General features: G+C 41.4%; 1 protein-coding gene across 9 annotated transcripts in view; it reads left to right on the top strand.

Annotated features, from left to right (window-relative positions):
- The first annotated feature begins 2,806 nt into the window (after positions 1-2,806).
- The window catches only part of YAP1 (Yes1 associated transcriptional regulator), a 139,346-nt gene continuing 125,719 nt past the window's right edge, over positions 2,807-16,433 (top strand). For all 9 annotated transcript variants that reach the window (XM_080640019.1, XM_080640018.1, XM_080640017.1 and 6 more), the window contains exons 1-2: positions 2,807-3,490; positions 6,317-6,567. In XM_080640019.1, coding sequence (XP_080496145.1) covers positions 3,170-3,490; positions 6,317-6,567 — 572 coding nt within the window. In that variant the 5' untranslated portion in view covers positions 2,807-3,169. The remainder of the gene's footprint in view (positions 3,491-6,316; positions 6,568-16,433) is intronic.

Below are 16,433 nucleotides of genomic sequence, written 5' to 3'. Positions count from 1 at the left end.
ATGGTGCAGGTATAGATCTCTGGGATGATAGTATAATCTCAGTTTGACAAAAAGTCTAAACGTGGGGCCCAGGCCCCCATAAACCTTAGATATTGGATGGAAAAGACAGATGACTGGATTAATTCAGTTTAAAAGATTCATTGAAATACATGAGGCAACGGAATTGAGGGCATAGATGACTAAGAGAGGTTGAAGCAATGTTATGATTTCTAAACTGAATTGGGAAAGAAAGGAAAACAGGAGTGATAGGTTGGTGGGAAAGAGAGAGGTTAATAATAAATGAGGGGTGAGTAATGAAATCAGAGAACCAAATGGTTATTGAGAGAATAGTATAACATAGTTTGATTTCATAGCTGAAGTATTTCTGAACAATGATGGGGTGTGGACATAGGAGGAGGTGACGGGGAGTGGAGTGGAGATGAGGGTCCATTGTAGCTGAGAAGTCAAGTCATTGGGAGACTAGCGTTTTGAGATAGTGATCTCCATGGACATTGAAAACCACCCAGGAAAACGGTGGGTCTTTGTCTGAGGAAGGCAACTCCCTATTTCAAGGTGCCTTAAATTGATAATTGCTCCAAAAGTGGGGCTGGAAAGGAGGAGAGGGGCAAAGGATTGAATACGTTATTGTTATTCCACACTAACCTGTGATTGAAATTTTATAGATGAGGCATAGTAAGTTACAAAATCTTGGTCGATGCTTCAGCAGTGCTTACAGAGCATAAAATCACTCCAAACAGTCTTTTAATCCACTTATCAAAGCAATTCTGTTCTCATTTTAATGGCAGGTGAAACAATACTGAACAAAGCAACCTCTGCGGCACCCTAAGCCCTTTAATTACAGTGTTCATAGTTGTAAATGCTCCAGTTAAGGGACAGCTTCCATTACAACCCCAGGTTTTTAATCACTTTGGTTCTTAAAGTTTGCTTTTTGTTTAAGTTTTTAATGCATAGTTTCTGTCCAAAGGCTTTGGGTGGGTTGATTACTGGACATGAGAGGAAGGGACTGACAACAGGATCTTGGGAGAAGTGGGAGAAGTTGCTGCAAAAGAGAGGTCATATCACTACATGTGAAGTAAACTGTGAACCTGGACAATAAGAGCCGACATTTATGCAGAACTCATAGGCCAAAACCTGAGCTAAGTACTTATTTTATGTTCACTGACTCATTTAATGCCTCAGCATATGAAGTGGCTGTTATTACTGGTGACAATATTAAAGAAATTAAAGAACAGGTAATAAGTTACTTGCCCAATGCCTCACAGCTAGTAAGTGGTGGAACTGGGATCTGAACTCAAATCTCTGTAACTCCAGAACTTACATGGGCATGGTTAAATGCACTTAACATTTTGGTATGGGGTGGAGAGAAATCTAAGGAGCACTGGGGGCTTCACTAAGGGGAATCCCTTTCTTCAGATGAAATTGGGATCCAGAGCAGTTGAGTAGAACCCTGCTTTAGAATCTTGAGGGCCCTCAGCCTCTTCCCCGGACCCCACCCTCTCACACCAAGTGATCCAGATCCTTCCTCAGAATTCTCCTGGGCATGTCCTGGCTGGAGGGAGATTATCCTTTTGCTCAGGGGACCTTTTCTTGCTTAAACCTATTTATACATCTGCTCCACTAGCACTGCAGACAAAATCATTAAAACAAGTTAGGCTTCTTTAAGAATGGGCTGGTGGATTTAAAATCAGAGTGATGTTGCACAATCCTGTGAATATACTAAAAACTCTGAGTTGCTTAAATGGATAAGCCCTATAGTCTGTTTATATCTCAACAAAGTTGCTTATTTTAAAAATCAGAATGTATGAATTAAAAATATTTTTCATTGCTTTTAATGATTTCACATAGAGAACCAGGTGGCTGGGGTGAGCTCCTCGCATTCCTTATTCAGCCGACATTCACTGAGTCCAACCTGTGCCAGGCACAGGGATGAGAAAGAGGGGGTGGACTCCCGTCCCCTTGAGGATGAGGCAGGTACACAGAGGAATACTTGCAACAGGTAAGCACTGACTTTTTTTCGCTGAGGTTTCATGTCTATGTTGCAAGTTTCGGTGTTAAAAAGGCTTTCACTTCTTTAAAAAAGGCAATATTGGTGGGGTTTTTAAAAAGTAAATTACATCACAGATCTAGTCTCAAAACTTTACAGTGACCGTTCATCCCTTTGCAGGGGGGGTTTGCACAAAGTGAAAAAATCAAGTTGACGTTACAAAGAATGGACCCTTATCAAAATCAGTGCCTGTTCACGGGTTTGTAATTGAACTCCGACCTATCCTTGAGGTTTTAACCCCGCATGGCCCTCCGCTGGGTGCGGGTGAGCTCCCGCGGGAGGGTGGACGTGGATTTACACCTCCCCGCCCGTCCTCAATTCGCAGCTCGGGGAGAGCTGGAAGCCCTGCGGGATACTTCCCGAGGACCGGCCGGCAAGGGCCGCGCTGGACTTCCTGCGGCCAAGGGCGGCCGCGTCCTCCGCGGGGACCAGACTTCCCACCCAGCCTGGCCTCCGCGGAGGGTGCAGGGCCGGGCGCCCTCGGGCGCTGGGCCCCACCGAGCGGAGCCGGGCCGGGCGGCGATCACGTGCGGCGGAGGGCGCGGAGGCCGGCGTCTGCAGGAATGCGGCGGCTCGCAGGGGAAAGTTTCCTCGGCCCCGGATCCGGTGCGGGCGGGCGCGCGGAGGAAGGAAGAGCCGGGAGGAGGCGGAGCCGGCTAGAGGCGCGGGCGGGCGGTTCTCTCAACTTTAGTTTTGGCGTCTGAGGCGAGTTTCTGTCTCAGTCGGGCGCAGCCGCCGCGGGGAAAAGAAAGGGAGGAAGGAAGGAACAAGAAAAGGAAGTAGAAGAGAAAAGGGGAGGGGACAGGCAGCTAGCTGTCCCGCGTCCGTCAGAGAGTGCAGGGGAGCAAGTTCCCAGGCGCCGCGGGTCCGGCCTCGCAGCCCCTCCCGAGGCGCAGCCGCCAGACCAGTGGAGCCGGGGCGCGGGGCGGGGGCGGAGGCGCCGGGGCGGGGGATGCGGGGCCGCCGCGCAGCCCCCCGGCCCTGAGAGCAAGAGAGCGTCGCTCCGCCGCCCAGCGCAGCCCGCCCACCGCCCGCGCCGCTTCTCGCGTCTGGGCCCGTCGAGTCGGGGCGCCGGGCGGAGCCCTCGCCCGCCTGGTCGGGGTGCGCGTCGGGGAAGCAGGAACCATGGATCCCGGGCAGCAGCCGCCGCCTCAGTCGGCCCCGCAGGGCCCGGGGCAGCCGCCCGCGCAGCCCCCGCAGGGGCAGGGCCCGTCGTCCGGGCCCGGGCAGTCAGCACCCCCGGGGTCCCAGGCGGCACCGCAGGCCCCCCCGGCCGGACACCAGATCGTGCACGTCCGAGGGGACTCGGAGACCGACCTGGAGGCGCTTTTCAACGCCGTCATGAACCCCAAGACGGCCAACGTGCCCCAGACTGTGCCCATGAGGCTCCGGAAGCTGCCGGACTCCTTCTTCAAGCCGCCGGAGCCCAAGTCCCACTCCCGACAGGTAACCGCGCCGCCCCTCTGCCCCTTCCCCGCTGGCCGGCCCGGGCCGGGGCGCTCGGGAGCGGCGGCCAGCCTCGGGCGGGAGGGGTCCGGGAGCTCTAGCGGGGCGGGGGGCGGCGGGGGTCCCCGGGGAAGTGGAGAAACGGGAGGCGCCCGCTGGGCCGCGGTGCCCGGCTCCCGCTCCTCCCGGAGTCCGGGGCCGAGATTTGTTTTTCCGCTCGGAGTTGGTCTCTGCGGTTGCAGCCGCGGGGGGCGTGCTTTCCCCTTCTTCCTTTCTTTCTTTCTTCCTGGGGTTCCCGGGAGGTTGGCGGGATGGCGGGGGAGGTGGTAGGAAGGAAGGGGGTGGGGAGAGCCGCCGGCCGCGGTGGGCTGCACAATGCGCGCGCCGCCGCCACCGCGCCCGCACCTTCGCTCCCGCCGCCGCCGCCGTGGGGGAGGGGGCGCCCCTGGCATCCGTGTGGGTGCGCTGCCAGCGGCGGCCGCGCTTGTGAAGTTGAGCCCCGATCCCCCTTTCCGTAGGGCCTCTCGGTCCCCTTCAGCCTCCCGGGGAGTCAAATAATTGTTCTCTTGTTTCCCAGTGTTGATTAGGGGCGGGGGTTGAACCAGTCCCTTCGGTTTCTGGCTGTTCCTCCCCCTCCCGCTCCCGAAAGCATTTCTTTTCCTTGCAGCCCCGGCCCTTTCTGATTACAGGATCCAGACTTTCCTGGAAGTTGTTTATGGAGTCTGCTTTCACCCCTTGTCTTCCCTTGTTCCTTGGAACTCGGGCAGGCTCGCTCTCATCAAACTTAGAAGGTTCACGTGTTGGTTTCCCAGTTGTAGACTATTATTTACAGTCTGCTGAAATGCGATTAAATAAGCCACATCTGCACGTTGCGCAGGACCTGAGTTGCGCATTACAGTGCCTTGGTTTTAACACAAGCCTTTGATAATACATTGCAGGTTGACTCATAGGCCGAGTCCTGCCTGGTTCAACTGTGATTAAAAGTTACTGTTTGGGAAGCGATGACTAATTCGAGGCTCGCCATTGCTTTTTAGTTTCTTACTGAGGATATGAACAGGACTGTTTCACATACACAGCGTTCGATTATTTTGTCAACTTGATGCAGCAGTGAAGTGAAACTGTTATAAAAAGTGCTAACATTCCGATAGGTCCCAGAAGATTTGTTTAGTGTAGGTTTTTCCTTTGTTTCTTAACCTTAAAAAAGAACTTGCTTCAGGCTAAATTTCAGCTTAGGAACTTTGCCCAAAAGTTAATTGGTTTTCCAAATACTGCGATGTAGTTAGTTCACTTGTGCTGTAACTTGAGTGAAAAGAAGAGTTGTCGCCCCATTCGCATTCCCCCACCACTTGCAAGCCTGTTGTATGTTCTTCTGCCTCAGACCAAGGGATTTTGGAATTCAGAGAAACTCACTTAACCTGCTGGCAAAAACCTGGGTTAAGAAGGAGAAAGGAAAAAACAATTTAGCTGTTTGCCTAAATACTTCAATTTTTAAGAAGTAGACTTTATGCCTTTTTCTTTTACTCCTGGAAGTGGGTTTCTGGACTCATGGGAAAAATGTGTGTTGGCATTGCACTCTACAGACTACAGGGTTAGGCTGCTAGTTAATATGTTTTGAAAGCATAATACACATAGGAGATTGAATTCCCCATTTTGTGGCACCTATATGCAATTGCAGCTAAAAAGTATACTCTAATTGCACAAGAATTTATATCCAGGAGCTTATTGGTTTATAGGGGCTTAATCACAAGGAACAACAACAGCCTGTAATTATTGGAATCGAGAGTCTATACTATTGATGGTTTAATATAGATTTGTTTGTTTTTAATAAGTTTCTTAAGTGATGTGCATCTTTAAGTTTGACTTATTTTTGCTAATGATTTCCTAATTCAAATATATTCTGATTGGAAACTCAGAAATGTACAATGACGTTAAGGCATAAATGCCTCTCTGATTGCTTCCAGTCTCCCTTCCTTGCATATATGAATCTAGGAAATTCTAACTTTTTGATAATCAATCCCTAATTCTAATAATGGAATTCAAATAACTGAATTATGAATAGTGTATGGGTTGTAAATAATATCCACAAACTATTGGATGTAAATTCATTCATATGTATATGTATGTGTAAGTGTGTAAGTTCTTAAGTTATATTGTAATTGAACTGTTGACATCTTTATTATCTAGGTACAAATAATATATTTGAATTTTCATTCGTTAGGTGACTTTTAAGAACATTTGGCTAGTTCTAAATCTTTTGCATTCATTCAAAGTTATATAACTTGTGATGGTTGTTTTACTGATGGCATTTGTTCATGATGAGAAAAAAAATGACAGTTGTCATGTGTTTAGGGCTTAGCTTAGGAAAAAAATTAACTACTTAAATATTAGCTAGTGAAAAATTGCAGTTATGTTCCTTGGCTTACATTTATACCTGGAACATTTTAAAACTTGGGAAAGCACCCATACTTCATTGACCTTATAGAAATTAGGTTTTAAAATTCAAAATTTATTATTTTAGGGATGTTTCATTCATTCTGTACAACTTGTCTTTAAAATATGTAGAAAGCACATCAAATGTGTAGTGGGTAGAAAATTCACTTAAATGGATTGCTCATTAATAAAATTATAAATGTAAAAGTACATATTGCAATTACATAAAACCTTTTAAAATATCCATCTGCATACCTGTATTCCTCTCTGTCACATATTAAATGTTGAAATTTGCCTTTGGTACTTAGATATTTGGTTGCAATGAAAGTCTATCTAGGAAATTTAAAGGGACTACTTAAAAACAGTTTTAAAAATTTCATTTTAATATTCCTATAGGCCAGTACTGATGCAGGCACTGCAGGAGCCCTGACTCCACAGCATGTTCGAGCTCATTCCTCTCCAGCTTCACTGCAGCTGGGAGCTGTGTCTCCTGGGACACTGACCCCCACAGGAGTAGTCTCTGGCCCAGCAGCTACCCCCACTGCTCAACACCTTCGACAGTCTTCTTTTGAAATTCCTGATGATGTACCTCTGCCAGCAGGCTGGGAGATGGCGAAGACATCTTCTGGTCAGAGATACTTCTTAAAGTAAGTGAAAATAATGGAGGGAGATAGTTTTCTAAGGAAAATGTATTTTGGAAAACACAGTACAATGTATCAAGAATTAAAATGCCATTTATTTTTTATTTTACTTAATATTTCTGTCAAGTTCAATTAATCTTCCATAATTATTTTCTCCCAGTTTGGTATTATCTAAATACCTTCTTTAGCTTGGGTAAATTTTGAAAGCTTGATTGATTCTTGTTTCAGAGCCTTTTAATAATCTCATGTGGCAATTTGGGTATTCTCATTTTGAGTTTGCGCCAGACCTATTAATTAATCTAGCTCAAAACTGAAAGAATACCATGAGAAAATTCAAATTGTGAGAATTATAGGGCTGGCATAGCCTTATGAGTTATGTATAGTACTAATCTTTTTAAATAAACAATTTACTGGTAAAGAAGAATTACAAAATAGTAGGACTTCTTTGGGAGTATAATTTTACAGCATTTTAGATTTGAAATAACAAACCATGTAGCCGCAGTTTGATGTGATTTATCAGGGTTTTTCCCCCCCCCAGAATGTAAAGAGAAACAGAATTTTTAGGTTTAATGTACAACCTCTTAGTGGCAAATTTACTAGCAGGTCTTCAAAATTGAATCCCTCCTTTGGAAAAGTAAAAATAAGGCCATTGGGTTATTTTTATCAGACTTTCTTGTGCTTAACAAAATGGTAAAATTTCATCAAAGCTGAAAATATCAAAATAAAATTTCATCCCCTCTCACTTTGAAATTATAGATAAGACCTTAATATTTTTGTTTGGCTTGGCTTGTTTAAGTGTGTACAAAATGTTTTCTAAAAGTAATTATTACAGAACTGAAATTGTTGTTTTAAAAAAGTAGTTTACTTAGTACTATTTAATCAGGTTGAGATAATAGAGTGAAAAACGGTTTTGATTGAGATCTGTCTTGGCAATCTACTCCTAAGGCAAATGTAACATATATTTATTAGATTAGATAATACAATTAATGATACTGTTTTATTGTGTGAGTCTTAGTATTTTATATTAATTGACTCAGGGTAGGTTGTTACTTTGTAACGTAAGATACAGTTTTGTGACAGACAGGCTTAGGGGATGAGCAGAGGAAAAAATTTGATCTTGAAAAGTTTCTACAGTTTTTGTTCCTTTTACTGCAACTTTTTTCTTCTTTTAATTCGTTTTCTGATGTCCTGGTATCCATTTCAAAGGGTCAAGTTTCAACCAGAACAATAAAGGGTCTGAGACTGGAAAGTACACACAAGTCTGGCAAACTCATCTGCATGAGCAAGATCATTTCTTCTCAAGCAGGCGTCCAAAGTAAATGATTGAAAGAGCTGCTAGCTGTGAGGATGTTTCTTTAAGGGAAAAAGAGTGGAAACAAACCAGGTTGTTAGGCGGAAAAAGAAAGGCTGTACTTTTTTGAACCTCTCCCTGCTGGGTCACATGCTGACCTGGGGAGATTTTTAAACAGCTTAATAGCCTGCTTACCTTCTTTCTTTGGTTGATTCTGTCACTGAAAGTATAAGGTTAAAGAGCAACACTTATGCTCTCCTCAGTCTTTTGTATTTTGTAATAATTGCTTATTGGTGACATCTGCCTATATTTTCATTTTGAGTAATCCTTTTGTTTTGAGCAGAAATAAATGTCCTATAATTTATTTTTCAATGGTTCTTCCTTTGAGAAGTGTTTCTCTTAAAGATATTTGATAAAGATGGATTAATGAAGAGTGTGTACACATACCACATCACTCTGAGCACCCCACTCCAGCGGGCCCGCAGGGAGGGTACACCAGGCCAAGTAACATGAAAATCATGCCACAAGAGTAATGGTTGCAGGAGTGGAGAGAAGCTCACCTGGGAAAGAAAAAAACAAAAAAACCCTGTGAAAAAGAGAGAAAAACATGATGGTTCTTCAAAAGTTTTGAATTTCATTATTTGAAAGTTGCTAAGTGAGTAAATCTTAAAAGTTAAAAAAAAATTCTGGCCCTGGCTGGTTTGGCTCAATGAATAGAGCGTGGGCCAGCAGACTGAACGGTCCCAGGTTCGATTCTGGTCAAGGGCACAAGCCCAGGTTGTGATCCCCAGTGGGGAGTGTGCAGGAGGGAGCCAATCAATGATTCTCTCTCATCATTGATGTTTCTCTCTCTCCCTCTTCCTTACTCTCTGAAATAAATAAAAATATATTTTAAAAAAATTCTGTAACTATGTATGGTGACAGATGTTAACTAGACTATTGTGGTGATCATACACACACACACACACACACACACACACACACACACACACACACACATACACATACACACATATGTATATATGTATAAACTAGAGGCCCGGTACATGGATTTGTGCACTGGTGGGGTCCCTCTGCCAGGCTTGCAGGGATCAGGCTGAACATCCCCCAAGGGGTCCCAGATTGCAAGAGGGCAGTTCTCGGGTGACGCACCCGGAATCGAGCTTCCTCCTCTCTGGTTCCGGTGCGTCACCCAAGAACTGCAGCTGCCAAGTAACCGCAGCTCGGCAGCTCCTGCATTGAGCGTCTGCCCCCTGGTGGTTATTGCACGTCATAGCTACCGGTCAAACAGTCGGACAGTCACTTAGGCTTTTATATATATAGATGCCAAATCATGTTGTACACCTGAATAATGTTGTATGTAATGAGGTATGTATACCTCAATTTAAAAAAATGGGGTGGGGAAATATTTTTGAGGGACTCATGTGGAAGTAAAATTAGGCTTATTATATGTTAAAAAATATTAGGATTTTTGACTCAGTTGAATAATTTTCTCATATCATACCTTTCAGAAATAGAAGGTTTTCCCTGAGAGAGAGATCTTGGTCAGTAAAAGCAGACAAAATCATGGGTTGGCTGGTACCTGTCAGGAATTATAGAGAGGGCCCCTAAGAATTGGTTGTGGAAGATGGGTATTATTCTTCTAAAGATTGTCTGCTTTATGAATAATATGCAATTTGGAGAAAAGTTATGAAAAGTTTAGTTCACATGCAGTTGTTAGCTACTTCCATGAAATAATTGGCTCGTTGAGTTGTCATAAATAACTTATTTTTGTGTACTGCACGGGTAAATGATTAATATCTGTCCTATGAGTCAAAGATGATAATGAATGAAGCTTTTGGAGCCAAGTTGCTTCTGTCAAAGTTCATTTTTATCCGAGTCTTAATGTTTCAAAGTCAGGCTCTCTTTGCAGTCCATACTTACATATTTTCCTTTTGTGGCTAAAGAAAATTCTTGTTGGCCAAAACCGGTTTGGCTCAGTGGATAGAGCGTCGGCCTGCGGACTGGGAGGTCCCGGGTTCGATTCCGGTCAAGGGCATGTAACTTGGTTGCGGGCACATCCCCAGTAGGGGGTGTGCAAGAGGCAGCTGATCGATGTTTCTCTCTCATCGATGTTTCTGACTATCTCTCTTCCTTCCTCTCTGTAAAAAATCAATAAAATATATTTAAAAAAAAAAAAAGAAAATTCTTGTTGCCAGCTAAATGTAGAATGAAAAATTAGTTGCATATTTTACAACTAGTGAAAAATTATATCTTAATATCTTTTTAGGTTGGAACTAACTTTTCACTTACAAGTATATAATTTGGCCCTAGCCTGTTTGGCTTAGTGAATAGAGCATCGGCCTGCCAACTGAAGGGTCCTGGGTTGGATTCCAGTCAAGGGCACGGGCCTTAGTTGCAAGCTACTCCCCGGCCCCGGCCCGGGCCCTTGGTCGGGGTGTTTGCCTGCAAGAAGCAACCAATTGATGTGTTTCTCTCTCATCAATATTTCTCTCTGTCTTTCCCTCTCTCCAAAAATCAATGGAAAAATATCCTCAGGTGAAGATTAAAAAAATAACATCAAGTATATACTTTATCGAGATTTATATTTGTCATTAAGAAATCTGATCATAAAAGGTCCAAACTTAGAAGGTGATGTGATGTGTTTGAAAATTTATAAATGTTGACTTTGGAAGCAACTAATTGTTGCCTTGTAACCACAGATGAATGACTTTGAAGTCAATTGGCCCATCTTGTTTCAAGGCAGAGTAATTACTGAAGAAGGATTATGGACAGGCAACCATTGGTATTTTTAAAGCTCTTCCTAGGTTAATGAGATCTTCTGGAAAAGACTTGTACCTTAATTTGACAAGTGATAAAGTGAATTATGGTGATTCTACCTACATTTATCAATGATACATATTTAAGCTCTTGTATAATTGTGAAGTATGTAAAAAAAAGCTTAGCCTGTATATTATGTATATATTTGTTCTACTGAATTTACTGTTTAAAACTAAGTTCTTCAAATTTGTATATTGAGTTTTTATTTTTTTTAAATCATTTCTCTTTATTACTCTGAAAAGTATTGCCTTCTTCAGCTTTCTTATAGTTTTCCTACAGGAAATAGTTCTTCAAGTAGTTGGTCAACAACTTCCTATTTCTTTATAAGCTGCTGAATAACTTCCTGAATTAGTATTCTGTAATATCTCTGGTTACAAGGAATGTTTTTCTCAGATTTATTTTATTGAATCTGATACCTTGTAACTATTACCATGTACAAAGAACTTCTTGTATATAATGTACCATATAGGATTTTATACTTTGATTTAAGAAATCTGATCCAGTGATTTTAAAAGTTTGTAAATTTGCATTGTTTTAATAATGTTCTAATTTTTAAAAGATTTTGTTTCATTTCTACTATTTATCACTTTCTGAGTACTGGCCAGTGTTTTCAAAGCTTGAAGACTCCAGGTTTCATGTGGCTGTGATCTGATTAAAAGTTATATTGAGTATCTTGATCCAAGAGTATTTTGTTCAGAGATTTTCAACATTGCACAGCAATATAAATTAGCCAGTTTTACAACATTAAATGAACTTGCCTTACGGATGTTATTGATCACTATAAATGCTTTGATTCTTTTTTATGTTATTTCAGAAGTTAATGCTCCACTGCTTTAATTAAAGCTACCTTAAAATGTATCAATTAAAGATGAATTAAACTGTTTCTTGTTACAATTTAATCTATGCTTCTAAACACTTGCCCCGCAGAAGACTATACACAAATGCAATGTGTATTGTTACTACAATAAAGATTAGATGTTTTTAAAAGGAACAGTTTCAAAAAGAATAAAGTTATTTTTTTGGGGGGGTGTTGGTTTTGTTTCTTGCTATATCAAGTTAACTTGATATGATTTCCTTTTAAAAGTGAAAAGCTTGTAATATTGCCATTAAATGTTGATTAAGCTGAAAAAAACAACACCCCAATTCAAATTATAATCACAAAGTATTTCCCTATCTGAGGGGAGGGCCAGCCTCTTGCTGTTGAGGTTGAGTGGGGAGAGAAGATGAAAGTATGCCCTCAGCTCTAGGGAAAAAATGCTTGCTTCTGCTCAGTGGGTGGGCATCTCAGGGAAGAATGGCCCGAAGTGCCACAATGATTTAGGCAGAAAAACTCTGGAGGAACTGTTGAATACAGTGGCAGAAGAAAAACAGTTGGAAGATAGTGGATGTGACAGAGTAAATAGAACATGGAGATTAATGTATTTCCTGGGGAAAATAATGAGTATTTTGAGTGTGAACTAAGAAAGATGTTTAGTTAACAAGCTAGATGTTTAAATGCAGCAAACTCTCAATGGGCTACAAGATGGTAGGCTAATTTTCTTTAAAAAATAACATTAAAAAAAAATATCCCTCCCTCCAAGTCTCATGTTAACTATTAAGGAAAAAAACCCAAGTAGTTTTTTAATAATTGAAACATTATAAAAATGTTATTGCTATCCTGAGATCAGTCCTCACTAGTAATGTGGAAAAATAAATTTTACTTTATAGTTAGAAAAAATAATGTGAATTGGCATCCTAAAATAGTAATGCTGATATGCAAATAACTCTGAATTGCCTTTTACCTTAAGGCTTTGAGGAAGAGGTAACCTCTAAACCTAACCTTTTAGCTGTCAAAATGCATAGTGAAGTTTAGGCTTAGGGCAAATCAAAGTTAAATCACTTTAAAAATTAGTTATTATGACTTAGATTATTCAAACTTAATTTGCTACCTTCAGTAATAGCATAATTTAGCCATTAATTATGGCTTGAAAGTTTAATAATAGTTGAGTAGCACTGTAGAAAGAACCATGTGGTTCTATAACTATGGTTACTAAGTGATGCAGTTCTTACAAAAAGGGCTTCTGATTCTAGGATTAATCAGAACTTCAAGCTATGAAAGGGGCATTGCTGTTTTTAATGAAGAAGAATTGCTTCATGGTTCTGGTTGCTCAAGTATTGTAGCACCAAGTTTCCTGAGAACAAGTACTGCCACAGTGGAAACACTTCTTTTGGGTAGGGCTTGACCCCTTCTAAAAGCAAACAAAGAAGTTTGGTATAAATCATAAAGGTCTTTTTTTTTTTTCCTCTTTTTAGTATTTTAGACAAGAAAAAGTGATCAGTAGTTTAATTCTCATTTGGTTTTTAGCATGAGGAGAATTATCTTTTTTTCTTTATTTAAAGTATTACATATAGTATTACATATGTCTCCTTTTCCCCCCATTGACCTTTCCCCAGGCACTACTACCCCCAAATCATAATCTTTAATACATTAAATGATATTTTTTCTGAATAATGTTGCAAATTAACAAAATAATGCAAATAGGGATATCTATTAAAATACTGCTGTTTATTTCCACCAAATATTTACTATGCTTTTTTTATAGCTAGCTCTATTACTTACCTGTCTTTACTTTTAGAGTGGTTAGCTGGGTCCTGATTTGGGGTGGGAAAGGTTCTTTTTGTTAAAAGCTCCTTCCTTCCTCTTGCAATTGCTTGCTTATCCTACAGCGAGCAGGTTTTTTGTTTGTTTTTAAAGTAAGGTCTTTATTTGACCAGTAAGTATGTTTAGAGAGATGTGCTTTTGATACATTCATGAAAGCTTACTATAGACTACTTGATTTGGGGTTTTGAGTAAAGACAACTTTCTTTAGAATGCTATTATGTGCTTTCACAAAATTAAATGTAGACTAGAAAGCTGTTCGAAATTTAACTTCACACGTATTCAGAAGTGACTGTAATATGGAGCTGGCTTTGGGAAGGAACCTACCTACCATCTAGGACAGTGGTCGGCAAACTGCGGCTTGTGAGCCGCGGTTTGCCACTCTGTTGACTGAGTTTGCCGACCACTGATCTAGGAGATGAGGGTAAAATGTGGATTTTTTTAATGTACAAGCATGAATGGAGATTCTTTTGTTTTTTATGTTAATGAAACTGTCCTCCCTTTTTTTCCTCCCCTCTGTATCAGATTTTACAGCTTTTTAATAAGGTGTACGTTTTTTATTACAAAAATAACATGTTCATGTTGTTCACACTGGGACGTTTCTTCACTCTCATCTTGGCAGGTCCCGTTTCACTCTTGTTGGTTGTTTACCCTATTTGTTGCTTTTCTCTTTCTTGATTTGCACATTCGTAGAGCTGGCTTAAGTAGGCTTCTCCCACAGGAATTTGCTGAGAAAATAGATACATTGGTAGGTAACATCATTGAGATCTTTTATGTTTAACAATATCTTTATCTGTTAACATTTGAAGGGCAGTTTGGTTGTAGAATTAAATTTAGTTATTTTTCCTTGGTGTTTTAAAATCAATGCATCGTTTTATTCTAGCTTTCAGTTTTCTTATTGAGTGAGCATTTAAACCCAACTTGGCTTCCTTGGGGATTTTTTGGGTTTTTTTGTTTATCTTTGGGCAGGCAGTGGTGGTCTTAAATTTCACAGTGTGCCTTGGTATGTACCTTTTTTTATTCATTCTAAAGATTTCATGGTTTGGAAACCCTTCAATGTGAATGGTGGCTCTTAAATTTTTAAAAAATGTATTTATTGATTTCAGAGAGGAAGGGAGAGGGAGGGAGAGAGAGAAACATCAGTGATAATGGCATAATCATTGATTGGCTGCCTCCTGCATGTCCCACACTGGGGATCTAGCCTGAAACCCCGTTCAGGTAGATGCTCAACCACTGAGCCATGCTGGCTGGGCCCTCTTAACATTTTGCAGTGTAGTTGCCCTAACTCTCCTTTGGTCCTGGGAAAGGTTTTTTTTTATCAGGTCTTGTATAATTTCTTCTAGTCTGTTTTATCTGTTCTCTTTACCTGGAATAACTAGTCAGAATAATTTTTTTATTTTCTTATCTTTACCCCCATTTTTTCCTACACTTATTAGCCTGTTGGTATGCTTTCTGGGAGATTTAACTTTAATTTTTAACTTTTCAGTTGACTTACCCCTTCCCCCCAAAGGTGTTTATCATTCATAATTTCCAAGGACCCTTTTCTGAGCTCATTGTTCCTTTGTGTGTGTATTTTGTTCATTTTTGGGGGGTTTTTTTGTTTGTTTTTGTTAATATACCCGAGTATATTTCTCCACTGATTTTTAGAGAAAGTGGAAGAGAGAGGGAAACACATTGATTGGTTGCCTCCTGCATGCCCCCTGACCAGGGCCTGGGCGGGGGAGGAGCCTGCAACCAAGGTATGTGCCCTTGATAAGAATCGAACCCGGGACCCTTTGGTCTGCAGGCCAATGGCTCTGTCCACTGAGCTAAACAGGTTAGGGCTGTTACTTTTAATGACATGCTCTTCTTATTTCATGGAAGTAGTAATAAAATGTTTCTCTGAGGATATAGCAGGTGTGTCTTTTTAAATTTTTTTCTACTTTCAGTGTCTCAAGTGAGCTTCACTGGAGTGATAGGTCAGGGACCAACCAGGCCCTGAAGTTGTGGGGGCCCTAACTGTCAGTATCTTAGTTAGGTTCTCTTATAGTGGCCAGTTTCTCCTGAAAAAAACTGCAGTCCTCTTTTTTAAAATTGTTTAAATAATATTTTTATTGACTTCAAAGAGGAAGAGAGAGAGAGAGAGAGAGAGAGAGAGAGAGAGAGATCTAGAGAGCATCATTGACTGGCTGTCTCCTGCACGTTCTTGCTGGGGCTCCAGCCCGCAACCTGGGCATATGCCCTGACTGGGAATTGAACTGTGACCTCCTGGTTCGTAAGTCAATGCTCAACCTCTGAGCCATGCTGGCCGGGCTGCAGTCCTCTTTCTAGAGAGCATTGGTGGTGATGGGTGTTAAGACTTAACCACTGGTGTTTTAGGGCTGACCAGTGTGGGGCTTCATCCGTGCTCTTGGCTGCGCCAGGTATCTGAATCTAGAGCCTCTGGCTCCCTTTCTTGGGAACATATAATTTCCCATCTCCTTGAGCCAGGGAGGGGAGTGTGCGATAGCTTTTTAAAAGTTGTATGTAGGCTCAATTTTTGTACTAGTAAATCTAATTTGTGGTTATTAGGTTGACTTGGTATGTAAAGTTGCAGCTTTCTAAGTCCCAAACAGCTAGACAGTTTCATATAATTTGACTTAAATATTACAGGATCATTTTTTTAAAAATATATTTTATTGATTTTTTACAGAAAGGAAGGAAGAGGGATAGATAGTCAGAAACATCGATGAGAGAGAAACATCGATCAGTTGCCTCTTGCACACCTCCTACTGGGGATGTGCCCGCAACCAAGTTACATGCCCTTGACCGGAATCGAACCTGGGACCTTTCAGTCTGCAGGCTGACGCTCTATCCACTGAGCCAAACCGGTTTTGGCCAGGATCATTTTTTAAATAATACTTAAGTAAATGCTTTTACCAGGCAGATGGTTAATTCAAGCACATTTGTTCCATTTAATGTCAGTTTTGCTAGTTTACATCTTCATGTGTTAGATTTCCCTAAGGGGGATCTGTATACTTGGACATCAGGGCAGTTGGCTTTGGGCATTGGACAAAATTTTTTGAGAGAGTTTGGATTATGAAAAAGTGTGGAGAGAGAGACTGGACACTTACTTCCTATTCTTAAATATGATAATGGAGATAA

Source organism: Plecotus auritus (assembly GCF_963455305.1).
Source record: "Plecotus auritus genome assembly, chromosome: 9".
Classification (NCBI taxonomy): domain Eukaryota; kingdom Metazoa; phylum Chordata; class Mammalia; order Chiroptera; family Vespertilionidae; genus Plecotus; species Plecotus auritus.
This window is presented reverse-complemented; position numbering and strand designations above follow the sequence as displayed.